Source organism: Dysidea avara, chromosome 3, assembly GCF_963678975.1.
Source record: "Dysidea avara chromosome 3, odDysAvar1.4, whole genome shotgun sequence".
In the NCBI taxonomy this organism is placed as follows: Eukaryota; Metazoa; Porifera; class Demospongiae; order Dictyoceratida; family Dysideidae; genus Dysidea; species Dysidea avara.
The window spans coordinates 38,817,826-38,832,693 of NC_089274.1; the positions used below are offsets into that span (position 1 = coordinate 38,817,826).

Here is a 14,868-nt window from a genome sequence, read left to right on the forward strand (position 1 = left end):
TTATAACATTGTTTTATACTCATGCATATGAGGTTTACAATTATACACAATAATAATATTAATAATTTGGTACAATGAAAAGTACTTTAATACATGCTGTCAGAATTATTTATACTTTACTTAGACCACAGCAAGATGAAATAATCAAATTTTATTGGCTACTGGTAGGTATCTAAGTCCTATAAATCCCTTGTTTATGCCTCAATAGATCCCTGTCTCTGAGGCAATACAAAATATGGCAATTACGCACCTGTAACATTGGCAATGTATGGGCATTTAGCTGGATAGCAAGTGCCATTACGGGGAAGTGTATTGGGTTTGTTTCTACTAATGATCGCTCCATTTCTCATGTCACAAGTAGCAGTGAAGGTACAACAACCAGCTATGGTCTAAATAAGTAACACAGTGTTTTATGGAATTTGAAAACCCTCAGGCACTGTAGTGGCACTCTCGCTTTGCTCAACACAGGCCCTTTCAGGTTACTAAATTCCATAGAATCCTATGTTTCGATGCCTAACTATCATTTAAGTATTCCTTTGATTTTGACTAGAGTACTTGTGCTTGTGCTTGGATAACTTAGTATCTTTTTGTTTAAAGTGGACAAAAAATGAGTATTTAGTGCATTTTATGAAACTTTCCACACAAATTGCACTCCTTGTGACATGATTTAGTGCTATCACAGATTTGATCTTTGGTACTTTACAGTCATTTTTGTATTGAAAATTCATTGTCATTATCTTCCTGAGGAATTGCTAAATCATGGTTTAAAATTAAAGGTCTTGTTGAAGAAACAACCAGGTATGCACCATGTGCTAGTTTCTGACTGCACCTTTTCTAAAGTTTTCGTAAAAGCATGTGTATGTATTTTTCTACTACCTATGTTTGTCTGTATGCACCCACGTGAGCAAGTCATCCATGTAATGGTAAAAGCAACCAGCATATGATAATTAAACACTAAATTAAGCCTGTATTAAACTTCAGTATAGGTAAGCTTTGTACTGAGGCGGTCTCTTTTTGCCAGTTTGAAATATGGGTGTAGCAACTCTTTACAAACTTTGTGCACTACCTTCCCATTGGGCCTTCAGGTTTTCAACAACCGAAAAGCACCATAGCAGGCCTTGCCCCAGGAAAAGCAAATTGAAAGGGTGTGTGTCCCTGCATATGCAAACAAAATTGAAGGGCAATTTACAGGATAAACACAACGGACAAACTATAAAACACTTAAGAAGATACAGCATAATAATGTTATTTAAGGTGGTTTGTTCGAATGGTGCTTCCTTAGCAGTGCATAGCAATGCAAAAGAGAATTGCAAAATAATTCACTAATAGTTACGAAATATGAAATTACAGTTACTTAATTCTGCATGCATCATTACATAGTTAAAATACCATATACTTACAAATTTTTGAGGGATCTATATTTCATGGATTTTGTAGTTGCTTCGATTTCCGCAAATTTTCACCCTTGAAATTAAATGGTTATTAGGGTTAGCTCTATGCTTTCTAATAGGTAACCTCAGCGAAAATCCTGGAATGTGTTGATCTGCGAAAATTACGTACCTTAAAAAATTGTATGTATTTAGTAAATTGTATGTAATATTTATGCATTGCTGATAAAATAAGTTACCTGCATGGTGCATGGTTTTAGAAGTAGCACAACATCAACTTTGTTTTGTTTGAAGTTAATCGGTGATTCATTCCAGAGTTATGATCATTTATATCAGTCACAAAATTCTTAGAATTTATCTGCCCTTGGGTGTAATCAATTTTACCAACAGGCAAGTAAGTTTATAGAATTGTATAGCTAATATAAATCCACACAAAAATAGCCTAGTTGTGAAAAATTGGTGCAGCTTTTATAAGCTTGGGTGAAAAGGTTGTGAAACCAAAGGTGGCAGCCAAGAAATGGCTGTAATGATGTGATTTTTAATAATGGCTGTAGCTATGCATTATTTTCGTTAACATCATAGCAGCTTACAATTTATTTCACCCAAGTTTATAATGGCTGCACTATTTTTCACAGCTTTGCTGGATTTCACTTCTTTTTGGACCTTATAAGGCCCCAAAACCAGCCTATAGCCGACTTTGGGGTTCGTTTTACTCACATTTCTTCTTATCTATACAAACACAATGATGATTATTGAAGACAGACTTATAAAAATGTATTGTATTGCATGTATTATTATAATACTCTGATAGAGTGCACATTTTTTGAATATAACGCACATAGAATCTTCTAGAATTATAAACGTGCAGGTTTAAAGTAGAATTTATATTTATTTATAAGGCTTTGCAGCACAAGTGTTGAAGGTCTGTAGGACACCTGGTCCTAAAGATGTTGTGTTACATATGTTTGAAAAGGTGCAGAAAGGACAAAAATCCACAGCTGGACCTGGGTAGCCTTGATCCTACAACCATCCAATCTATGCTCAAACTCTTACAAGAGTTTGCCAGGATGTTTTCTCCTTGTCAATTTCATGTATTTGTTTCCATAGGAACTCTAGAGAGTATTCATTTATAGAGAATTAAGTGAAGTAAACAGCCAAGGTAGCAGTGGTTTAGTGGTTAAAGATGTGGATGTTAGGGTATGGAGGTCCCTGGTTCAAACCCTGGTAAATTTTTTCAAAAGTTTTTGTGCATCTTTTTTACCCTGCAGTGACTGCTCTATCAGAGAGTATCTTGATCCTGCAATTCTACACTTGTTTAGTGTTTGTTTTATACCTCTGTAGCTGTAACTCCATTGTTTTTCAAACAATCAAAGGCACTGCTGTGATGATCAGATTATTCACACTGATTTTCAAGTTATTTCCATGCTCGGTTTAGCCTGTAGCCAAGTGGCAAAGTTCAATCTATTAATACACGAACAAATGTTCATAATTCCGTGGATATTTATCATATTCATCTTAGAATGTTAATAAACTCTTCATTTGTTCCAAAGTACACATTTTATAACAATTTTTTCAAAGTGTGCGAAATGAAACTGAAGCCCTTATAGACCCTTTACAGTTTAAGAAGAGAGAAAAAACTAAAATTTTAAATGTCCATATCTCACAAATAGCTGGTACAAATCTAACTACACAAACATGGCCAAGCTGTGAAAAAATGGTGCACCCTTAAAATTCCCGGGTGAAAAAAGTTGTGAAATCAAAGGTGGCAGGCAAACAATGGCTGCAATGATGTAATGCTAATAAATTTTAAGAATGCACATAGTCATTATTAAAATTTATTAGCATTAAAGTCATTGGCTGCTACCTTTGATTTCACAGCTTTTTTTTCACCCAGGCTTTTTAAAACAACACCATTTTTGTAGTTCGGTTGTTTTGGGTGGATTTCACTTCTTTTTGTACTTTGGTCCCAAAACTAGCCTATGGCTAACTTTGAGTTTATTTTTACTCATATTTCTTCTTATCAAACCACGATAGTGGGTTCATAATAGGGATCACCCATGTTTTCTTTATAAAAATCCTAATAAAATGCATACCTAAAAACCACCTTGATAAGCATCCTTCAACTCAAAACAACCCTCTGGTGGTTCTTTGCAATGATTATAGGTCCACGAAAAGGAAGCACTACATGTATTTCAGACAAAACTGAAATTTTCCCATTTGTTCATCATGAGCCACTATTTGCCCATGTTTTTGCTGCAAAAATCCTAATAGAATGCACACCAAAAACCACCTTGAAAAGCATCCTTCAACTCAAAACAACTCTCTAGTAGTTCTTTGCAATGAGTATAGGTCAACTAGTAAGTATCAAGTGAAAAAGAAACAGTACTTGTATTTCAGACAAAACTGAAATTTGCCCTTTTATTCATATTACAGGTTTTTGCAATTGAGTTCGTCGCCTTTGCGATTGAATTCGTCCTGTTTGCAATGGAATTCGTCGGTTTTGCAATTGAATTCGTCCCGTTTGCAATTGAATTTGTCGGTTTTGCAATTGAATTCGTCCCGTTTGCAATTGAATTCGTCAGTTTTGCAATAGAATTCGTTACGTTTGCATTACAATTCGTCATAAACAAAACAGTTCCAAGAAACCAACCGTTCATTAAGAGATGAATTATTTATGCCGTGGAGAGTTACACTTGAGACACTAGAAGGTAATTGAAGCTGGTAGTACGTGAAGTTGATAGCTGTCTGATAAGCTAATTAGCTTGCTCGCGAGTGACCACACCCATCGCAAATGGCGCAGTAGAGTTTGGAATGTTGCTGGAGAGGCTGTCGAGGAAGAATTATTGTCTTATAAAGAATTGTTTACTACTGTTGTACTTGGTTCTTGTAGCAGCTGCTACATCATGTTTTCATGTTTGCTCCAGCTGCCATTCTTGTTACGGACAAATTTAACTGCAATAGCAACGAATTCTATTGCAAAACCGACGAATTCAATTGCAAACGGAACGAATTCAATTGCAAAAGCGACGAACTCAATTGCAAACAGGACGAATTCAATTGCAAAAGCGACGAACTCAATTGCAAACAGGACCAATTCAATTGCAAAAGCGACGAACTCAATTGCAAACAGGACGAATTCAATTGCAAAAACCTGTATTACAAGTACACAAAAATTGGAATTTTCAACTAGAGGAGGGACCATAGCACATCGATAAAAAGTACTGAAACGAGCTGCAATAGTGCACGATATTAAATCACAGTAAAACAATAACAAGTGTTATATCCCTTACTGTGCTCAAGATGCCATGCACAGTAGGGATATATCACTTCTTACTGTTTTACTGTGATTTAATATCGTGCACTACTCCAGCTTGTTTCAGTGCTTTTTATCGATGTGCTATGTTCCCTCCTCTAGTTGAAAATTCCAATTTTTTGTGTACTTGTTTGTTAATTTTTTTTGTAAAAAATTGTGACTGGTGAACCCATGCATACCATATCAAAAGAAAGAAATGGCACTGTGTACCCCAGCTATCAATTATTGTCCAAAAAGTGAAATGTCTTCATTGTCAGCTATGTTCAACCCATTACACAGCATTATGAATCAAGGACTGCTCAAAAAGCACTGCTGGAATCAAAGTAGCCACTATGAAAAATATGGACGATTTCCATTACGAAGGGAAGCCATCATGTGCTACTGCCAAATCAACACTTTTTGCTGTCAGCAAAAATGAATGGGACACAAAGGAGGACACTAGTAAGTCCATGAAGAAGGCATTGTATGCACTATGGAATGCCAAAAGGCACCTTTTGGGCCAAAGTGATGTTGAACAGTGAAAAAATCAAGCCCGTATCCTTAGCCATTATCAAGTTACACTTGTCTGAAGGTGTCAGTCAGTCAGTAGAAAATTCTGTTTAATTTTTTTAAAATTCATGGCAACTTGTTTAAAGCGTTTCAGATCGATCTGAAGGATTGTTTGGGCTTAGCTTTACCTAACCAATACTGCTTCATCATCATCAGGGAAAAGTGAGGCTGGTTTTTGGATGATGTTTTTTCATGGGCCATGCCCACTCCTCTGTGATCCCTACTATACAGTGCTATAGTTATTATTCTTATTATTCACAAGTACACAGAAAAATTTGGAATTTTCAACTAGAGTAGGGACCATAACACATCGATAAAAAGCACTGAAACAAGCTGGAGTAGTGCACTATATCATACACTACGGTAGTACTGTATATTAGGAATCATGGAGATTTGGGTTTTCCTAGCCCAAAAAATCACCCAAAAACCAGCTTCACAACTCCATCCTGGCACCTTGGCAGTATTGGTTAGGTATAACCAAGCCCAAAAGTACCTTCAATACAATCCTAAAGACTTCAATAAATTGTTATGAATTTTTTTTATTTTTTATTATTCAATGGAATTTTCTACTGACTAACTGCCTGCCTGCTTGATGCCTTCAGGCAAGCATAACTCGATAACGGCTAAGGCTATGGGCTTGAGTTTTTCACTGTTCAACATTGCTTCGTCCTGAGACATGTCTTTTGGCATACTACAGTACGTACAATGCACACATCATGGACTTACATTTGTCCTCCTTTGTGTCCCATTTCCTTTTGCTTACAGCCCAAGGTGTCGATTTGCGGTAGCACAATACATGGCTTCCCTACAATACATTTGTAAATGAGAATCATCCATATTTTCTGTAGTGACTGGATTGATTGCAGAGACAATTCTAACACTGTTCTTTGTTTGTAACGTTGTGTAACGGGCTGAAATTAGCTGAAAATGAAGTGTAATGGTTGCTGCACTTTCGAGGCAGTAATTGATAGTTGGGGGCATGCGAGTCGTCATAGTTTCATGGTGACTGGATTGTTGCAGAGGTACTTCTTGTACTGTTTTTCATATGTAGTGCTGTGTAACAGGCTGAACATAGCTGTAAGCAAAGCATAATGGCCACTGCACTTTTGAAGCAGTATTTGATAGCTGGGGCGCACATTCAGACGAAAGCATTAATTCTGGCGCCATCCTTTCTTTTAATGCTGTATGCGTGGGTTCACCAGTCATTATATAATGTTACAAAAAAGTAAACAAACAAGTTTAAGGAAAAATTAGGAATTTTAAGTTTGATTAGGGATTATAAAAAAAAAGTAAGGAAACAAGGGAGTCACCTACACCTGCAGATATACTAGTGAACATTTAATCCCTAATTCAGTCTATACCCCAAGACCAAGACTGAATTAGGGATTAAATGTTCACTAGTATATGTGCAGGTGTAGGCAACTCCCTTGTTTCCCTGCTTTTTTTCTATGATCCCTATTCGAACTTAAAATTCCTAATTTTCCTTAAACTTGTTAAATCACAGTTTAACAATAAGAAGTGTTCTATACATTTCCATTATGGTATCTTGAGCACAGTAGGGATATAACACTTCTTATTGTTTTACTATTATGCACTACTCCAGCTTGTTTCAGTACTTTTTATCGATGTGTTGTGGTCCCTACTTCTAGTTGAAAATTCCAAATTTTTCTGTGTACTTGTTTGTTAACTTCTTTTTGTAAATAAATTATTATGACTGGTGAACCCACACATACCGCATCTGAAATGGCACCACGCACCCCAATTATCATCTGAAAAGTGAAGTATCCATTACACTTCATTGTCAGCTAGTTCAACCTGTTACGCAGCATTTCAAATCAAGAACTATTTGAAAAGCACCTCTGCAATCCACACATATCAAAAGAAAGAAATGATGCCACGTGCCCCAGTTATATCTATTATCATCTGAAAAGTGAAGTATCCATTGCGCTTCATTGTCAGCTATGTTCAACCTGTTACACAGCAGTACAAATCAAGCACCTCTGCTATCAAAATAGCCACTATGACAAATACGGACGATTTCTATTACTAAGGGAAGCCATCACGTGCTATCGCCAAATCGACACTTTTCGTTGTCAGCAAAGATGAATGGGACACAAAGGAGAACACTGGTAAGTCCATGAAGAATACATTGTACGTACTGTGGTATGCCAAATGGCACCTGTCGGGCTGAAGTGACATCAAACAGTGAAAAATCAAGCCCGTAGCCTTAGCCGTTATCAAGTTACACTTGTCTGAAGGCATCAGTCAATTACTCAGTCGGTCAGTAGAAAATTCCATTAAATAAATTATTTTTAAATTCCGTAACAACTTGTTGAAAGTGTTTTGGAGCTTGTTTGGGCCTAGTTTTACTCAATCAATACTGTCTCATCATCTTATGGGAAAATTGAGGCTTTTTTGGGTGATGTTATTTTGTGGGCCACGCCTACTCCTTTGTGGTCCCTACTATACACTACTATTGTAGTGTATGATAACATTATTATTCTTTTACAGGCATAGTGAAGTTTACTGGGATAAAAGTAGCAAGGCTTGCTGAATGGATCATAAGCCTTTTCCATAATGACGTCAGAGCAAAAAATGGTGGCCTCTATTTGGGGTACTCTAATGTTTTCAAGTACAGGTGATATTGGGCGACAAATGAAGATCAATTGTTTGTGTGATTCAGGAAGAAGATATCGAGCTAAAAATAATGGATATGGGTATAGCACAGTGGCATTAAATCTTTTATGTGGGTTTTGAAAATTTTGACTGGTTTTGAAGAAATAACATTCCTTTATATATCTTGTAACCATCCCTGGTACTTGGCTTCAATATCATCTTTACTAACAACTAAATGGCCTTTGAAAACTTGTCGTCATAGCAAGCAATACTCGAAAATATAAGAGTACCTCAAATAGAAAATTGATGTGACGTCATTATGGAAAAGGCTTATTGTGTGTGTCCATGACCTATTTTTGGTTTCATTTTTGAATGGAACAGCCCAAGCTGGGCTGTTTCTTCAGTCTTACCAAAATGCCATTATACACGAGAAGCCATACAAGATGCACTCAGAGTTAGGTTTTCTGGTGTATGCTGCTTGTTGCTAATAGAATCTTGTTAAACTGAGTATAGGCCAGGAAGCTATATCCGCTTTGTGATTATTGTACATGGGCAGATTAAATACTCTAATAATGCAGTCAAGTGTATGGTAACAACAATCTTTGCATTGAATTTTACAGCTATTAAAGGCACCAGTAGTGTAAATTGTAGCTCATATTAGGAGACTCTCAGTCTGTATGCACATTGCAATTTGATCAGTTTCATGTGTGTACTGAAACATTGACGGCATTACTATGCAGAATGCAAAATTACACTATTCTTTATTATCAATAAAATAAATCCATAATCCATTACTGGATTAATAAAAATACATAAACTAGATGAATAAAAAATTTTAGAGGGAGAATAGGGATCACTGAAAAAAGCCATGAAACAAGAAGGGATGGCTGGGGTAGTAATGTAAACCACAAATCCCTATTTTGACTCTTCAAAATGACGGCGCATGCAACTAAAGTTTATGTTACTTTTTTTTACTTTTGATTTTGTAATTAGGTTAGGCCATTGATATAATGAATTATGTAATGCTGTCACATGTGTGTGTAAGTTTTCAGTTGGAGTGATTAGTGGTTTGAAGTGTTGAATATCGTTGGCTTGTTCCAGTTCATTTCATTGATAAGTTGGCAATAATTGCCAATTTTGTGACAAGTGGCACCCAATGTTGGGCTCAAAACTCACTAAAGTCCCTTACACGCAGAATCCTTTGTGCCAGGGCATTTAAACAGCACCAGTAGAGGTGAAGTACTGATTAGATTAGACTGTGTATTCTTGTAGCTTTATTTTTAGATTCATTCACACTGTAGAGATCGAGAGCAAGCATGAGAAAAAATTTGGATCGATTGAAAGCTGTTAGAGGATTGCACTATGGAGTTGTAACGAAACTAACTAAAGAAATAGACGCTCTAATGGCCACAGAACCACTAACCACTGAACACATCAACCATTTAACCGTTATGTGACATGTGTATTGTACGCTGTTGATTGCATCTAGTAAACATCAATCTTTTATCTGTTAGCCAGCATCTCTCGGATTAAAATACTTTCTGTGCAATACTGAAAAGTGGGTGCATACAAAGCCAGCACACACAAAAATTGGGTTGCTAGTTTAGCCAACAGGGAACATTTAAAACTTCCTAAAGTTCTCTTGTAGTAAGTAAATATTCTTCGACCATTGAAGTGATGTCAGTGGGAGGAATGATAGTATTGGAAAATACTGTCTCATCTATCAAATCATTGAAAATGTCAATTTTTTGGTTGAGGGCTCTGACTCCTGATCATTACTTATGATCAAAGATTTAGTTAACTTTACGATCTTATTTTGGTAAAAGTATTTGAAGTTACTGTAAATATTTAAGTACGTTAGGAAAGTATTTAATTACAAATTCAAATAATTATATCCAGTTTCTAAACTACAAATTCAATTACTCATAATTTGTATTTAATTGCAATTAAATACAAATACTCATGTATTTGACACCAAGTCTGTTCCTGTCAATATACTCACAGTGTGGTGTGCTGGCTTTCTTGGCCACACAACATACTACCGTGCGTCTTGATGATTGTAACTTTGGAATGAAATTACCTATTGACTTTAAATAAAACCAAGTTGTTTCTTTCAGCAAGACATGTAGTAGTTGTAAAACAGGCATGAGGATTTTGCCTGATATGTATGCCTGACTGCCCAAGGGCCACATGCCCAAGGGCAGTGGGGCAGGCAAAGCCCAAATGCCCCATGTTACAGCTAATATGTAACACTTCCCATCTGTATCAGGCTGATAGCCTGCACAGGGTAATCAATCACACAAGCCAGTACAAGTGCAACCACTAGATATCAAACAGTAGTACTGTTTAAATAGGGATCAGCGAGTGATTGGATAGTACTCGAATGGAAATTGTATTACTTCATCCTGTTAGTCGAGACTAAGCTCCAAAAAACTGAAAGGGCCTGTTCATTTGAACAACTTCCAGCCCGGGTGAATAGAACATGGACCATCATACTAAAACAGGTCATAGATCTGATCGCCACTGCTACTACGATCAAAGGTAAGCTATGCACACTACTATGGGCTTATGTGTTTCCAATTTTGGCACAGTACGTACTTTAATACAGGAACTTAATAGCTAGCTCACAAGTTACACTGTAACTAGCTGTGCTACAACAAAAAAAAAACTAAACAAACTAATATTTCGAAAATTTTTAGTTTAAAATGAAGTAGGGATCTATGTAATAATTTTAAAATGAGGTAGGGATATTGTTATGGTATGGTGCACATGCGTGGAGGGGGCTGTAATAAGAGTAAACCGCTGAGTTTGGCTACTGTGGATGTTCATGTGTATCCTTTGTGCCATGCCAAATCCTGCCACGTAACAAATTGGGGGCTTGTCCAGGAGCACCAGAAGACTAGTCATTTAAAGATTTTGGTTGCAGATACATTTGTTTTCTTTTTTCACTCCTCCCTCGTGTTCACTCTGTCTGACTCTAACCACAAGTTTTTAATTCTTAGTACCGAGCGAGTGGTACCTCAACAGGTGTGAATATTTGTACAGTTGGCGTTGTTGTTCGTGTGTCTCGTCTAGGCAGGATTTGTTGTTATCGGTGCCAGTGTGCATTAGTTGGAATTACAAATTTGTAGTGATAGACAAGTCATTCTCATCGTCGTTACTCTCATCATTTCTATTATGTTGTTGTGGAGGGGATAATTATGATGTTCTCAGTAGACTCTTTTGTGAAATCGCCCAGTCTGTTGTCCTTAAATTCTTTACTTGCTCTCCCAATACTTGCTCTCCCAATACTTGCTCTCCCAATACTTGCTCTCCCAATACTTGCTCTCCCTTGCTCAACACTACAAGTTGGAAGCCGCTCATATTATGAAAAAAGATGAAATTCAAACACTGATCATAGAGTATTTAGTTGAGGAAGAGATCGTGTCTGAAGATGAAATACCATCAACCACTGATGCTATTGAACTGAAGAGGCTAGAACTGCAAGACAAGGAGAAGGAGCGTGAAGCCCAGTTGAAGATGAAAGAGATGGAATTACGAGAGCAGGCGCTTGCTCTGCAGTTGAAACTTGAGGAACTCGAAATTGCAGCAGCTTCTACAGCTCCACCTGTACCTACCAGTCGACAGGCTGAATTTAATGTGACTAAGCAAGTATGGTTTGTGCCACCCTTCCAGGAGACAGAGGTTGATAAATATTTCTTGCATTTTGAGAAAGTTGCGTCAAGTCTGTCATGGCCTAAACAAGTTTGGACACTACTCCTTTAGAGCTCTCTGTTAGGTAAAGCCCGTGAAGCCTATTCAGCCCTATCAATAGAACAGAGTTCCGACTATGACACAGTGAAACGCTCTATTCTCAAGGCCTATGAGCTTGTTCCTGAGGCCTACCAACAGAGATTCTGAGCCACCCAGAAGACAGATACTCAGACCTTTGTGGAGTTTGCATGGGTAAAGGAAACTTTGTTTGACCGCTGGTGTACTTCTAAAGGAGTTGATGGAGACTTTAACCAGTTCAGACAACTGTTGATGATGGAGGAGTTCACAAACTGCCTTCCTAGTGATATTTGAACCTATCTGGATGAACAGAAGGTAGACAATTTGCATGAAGTAGCAGTTTATGCTGAGGACTACTCCTTAATTGACACATACCACTTCCTTTGGAAAGCCCCATCCCTGTGATGGTAACCCAGCAGATACAACACTTGAAGTAGCTAAAGATGGTTAGCTGGATGCTCATATCACCAGTAGCTTCACTGGTGGAGGCCCATCAGGGAACTAAAGTAGCATCCACCTACCTGCTGGACCAACATGTTTTTATTGCAGGAAGAAGGGTCATATAATGTCAGAGTGTCAAGCCTTACCAAGAAAGGACGAGAGATCTGAAAAGCCTGATCTCATTGTTTCCCCAAGTTTTCAGACAGACCATAAGAAGACAAGTAAGTTGCCAGATGAATACACTCTTTTATTTCATGTGGTAGTGTCTCCCTTGTTGGCTCACAAGTGGAATCTTTAATCACCATTCTCAGAGATACCGGTGCGACAGTCTCTAATATTGGAAGGTGTCCTTCCCTTCAGTTCCTAGTCGGACACGGGAATGACTGTGTTACTACAAGGAGCGGAGTTAGGAACTTTTCGTGTACCGCTTCATAAGGTTCACTTGAAGTGTGGTCTAGTGACTGGGGGAGTGAGACCTTTCTTACCAGTCCAAAGTGTGAGTTTCATACTTGGTAATGACTTAGCTGGAGGAAAAGTGGCATATGTTTCCAATGTGCCACAGGACTCAGTGTCGCCAGCTGTTGCAGCATAGCAAACCCCAACGAAGGTGTATAGGGTCAGTAACAGTAATTCACAGCAGGATCTCAGTAGAGAGTAGGAGATCGGACGCGTTAGATGGTTGCTAGGAAAGAAAATGGTGGACAACCAAGTTTTCGTAGGGTGGTTACCGAAACACATTTGCAGTAGGGACTTGGAAGACATTTTCTTTCTCTATGGAAAACTGACACTTTGTGAAGTGAAACAAGGAATACGACTAGCTTATGGTTTTGTTGAGTTTGAAAACAGAAGAGATGCTGAGGATGCAATATGTCTGGAGAATGGAAGAGAGATCATTGGTACTAAGATAGTTGTGGAATGGTCTAGAGGACACAAGGACAAGAATAGCATACATGGTTATTATTGATATGACTGCTGTGCTCATGATCGGAATTGTTATGACAGAGGAGGACGAGATGACAGATACTCTCGAAGGAAGTCTTATTCATGGTCACCACCATGACATAAGCATCACAATACCGGTGACTGATTGACTCGTGCATTTCACTTAAATATTGACCTTTTCCTCACCTTGCTTGTGTATTTAGGTCTTTTATCATGTAATTTTTAGACAACTTTAATTTTTATACCCACATGTGTTTAGGGGGGCTGTAATAAGAGTAAACTGCTGAGTTTGGCTACTGTGGATGTTCGTGTGTATCCTTCATGCCACGCCAAATCCTGTCACATAACAAATTATATGCAATAATTTAAAAATGAAGTAGTGATCTATGCAATAATGAGTAGTGAAACAAGAGATGAATGGTGGTATTACAGCATAGATTGATGGGAAAGTCCCTACTTTGGCACATTAGCTATAATTTTTCTCAATGCCAAAGTAGGGACTTTCCCACCAAGCAATGCTGTAATACCATCATTCATCTCTTGTTTCACTACTTTTTTATTGCATAGATCCCTACTTCAATTTCTTAAAAATATTGGTAGCTTGCTTGTAGAGTGGTTACTTTGTACAGAATGGTAACTTCATGATGGGGGTGTGGCCCATATTCAGAAACATGCAGAAAAAATTTGTGAATAAGCTATACCACTAGTTCTCACCTTAGCCCAACATTTTTCAACCTGTAGGATAGCAAGGATATATAACAAACACTCTCTGTCTGAGTGGTTTTCATGGCGAAGTCCAAGTCGTACATAGTAATCATGTGTGTATTAATCGATCTCCACAACCGATTTTGGTTTTATTGTCTATATAGTATAGCGGTGTAGTACCCAAAATTAGCCAAATGGTGCACTTTTTCATAAATGCACAAAACTTTCCACATAATAGTATTCCTCATGACATGGTGGTAAATTATCTCAAAATTCAAGGGCAATATAAATGATCATAACTTTGATTTGAAATCACCAATTAACTTCAAATAAAACTAAGTTACTTTGTTCAACACAATCTTTATTGTAGTTCCATGTGGTAAAAGTTAATTAATGCCTCAGGGAGTTAAAGATAAAAATGTTCAAATTTCTGGGCAAAGAGTCACCAAAGGTCAAGTCTGCGATGGCACTATATAAAATAATTTATGTCATGGGGAGTACTACTTACGTGGAAAGTTTCATGCTTTTATGAAAAAGTACACATGTTTTGCATTGTGCCACTATACTAATATAATAGCTGCCCAGTTGTAGCCCGGTCTACATTCAGATGTAGCCCAGCTGGGATACATACAAAATGTAGCCCTGGGCAGCTCTTTTGATCTGAGGTGTGAAAGTGTAGTATTTAATTTAAACCTTATTTTAACATTGTAAGATAATTCCTTTGGGAGGTAAAAACAATTATGATGAATTTTCAAAGCAAAAATGACTATAAAGGTCACCAAGGTCATATCTGCAATATCTAAAAAAATATCATAAGAAGTGTAATTTATATGGAAAGTTCATAATTGTATCATAAGTGACACATTGTTCTCACTTTACCATTAGTGTTGATGATGTATGTGACTACTGTTATTGTTATATACTACACTTGTTTCCTTGCAGAAATTCAGTGTGATAATCTCACAACACCATCCAATGGAGTGATAGCATCATGTAGTTCTGGTAGTATTGGAGTGGGTTATGATGGAGACACTTGTAGTTTCACATGTAACACTGGTTATGAGCTAACTGGTAGTGACACTAGGACCTGTCTGAGTAATGGAAACTGGAGTGGTAGTGATGATGTGTGTAGAAGAGGTACTG

General features: G+C 37.4%; 1 protein-coding gene across 2 annotated transcripts in view; it reads left to right on the forward strand.

The window, feature by feature from the left end:
- Window positions 1–14,868, forward strand: part of LOC136250911 (uncharacterized) — a 74,046-nt gene that overhangs the window by 33,463 nt on the left and 25,715 nt on the right. For both annotated transcript variants that reach the window (XM_066043252.1, XM_066043253.1), the window contains exon 4: window positions 14,668–14,862. In XM_066043252.1, coding sequence (XP_065899324.1) covers window positions 14,668–14,862 — 195 coding nt within the window. The remainder of the gene's footprint in view (window positions 1–14,667; window positions 14,863–14,868) is intronic.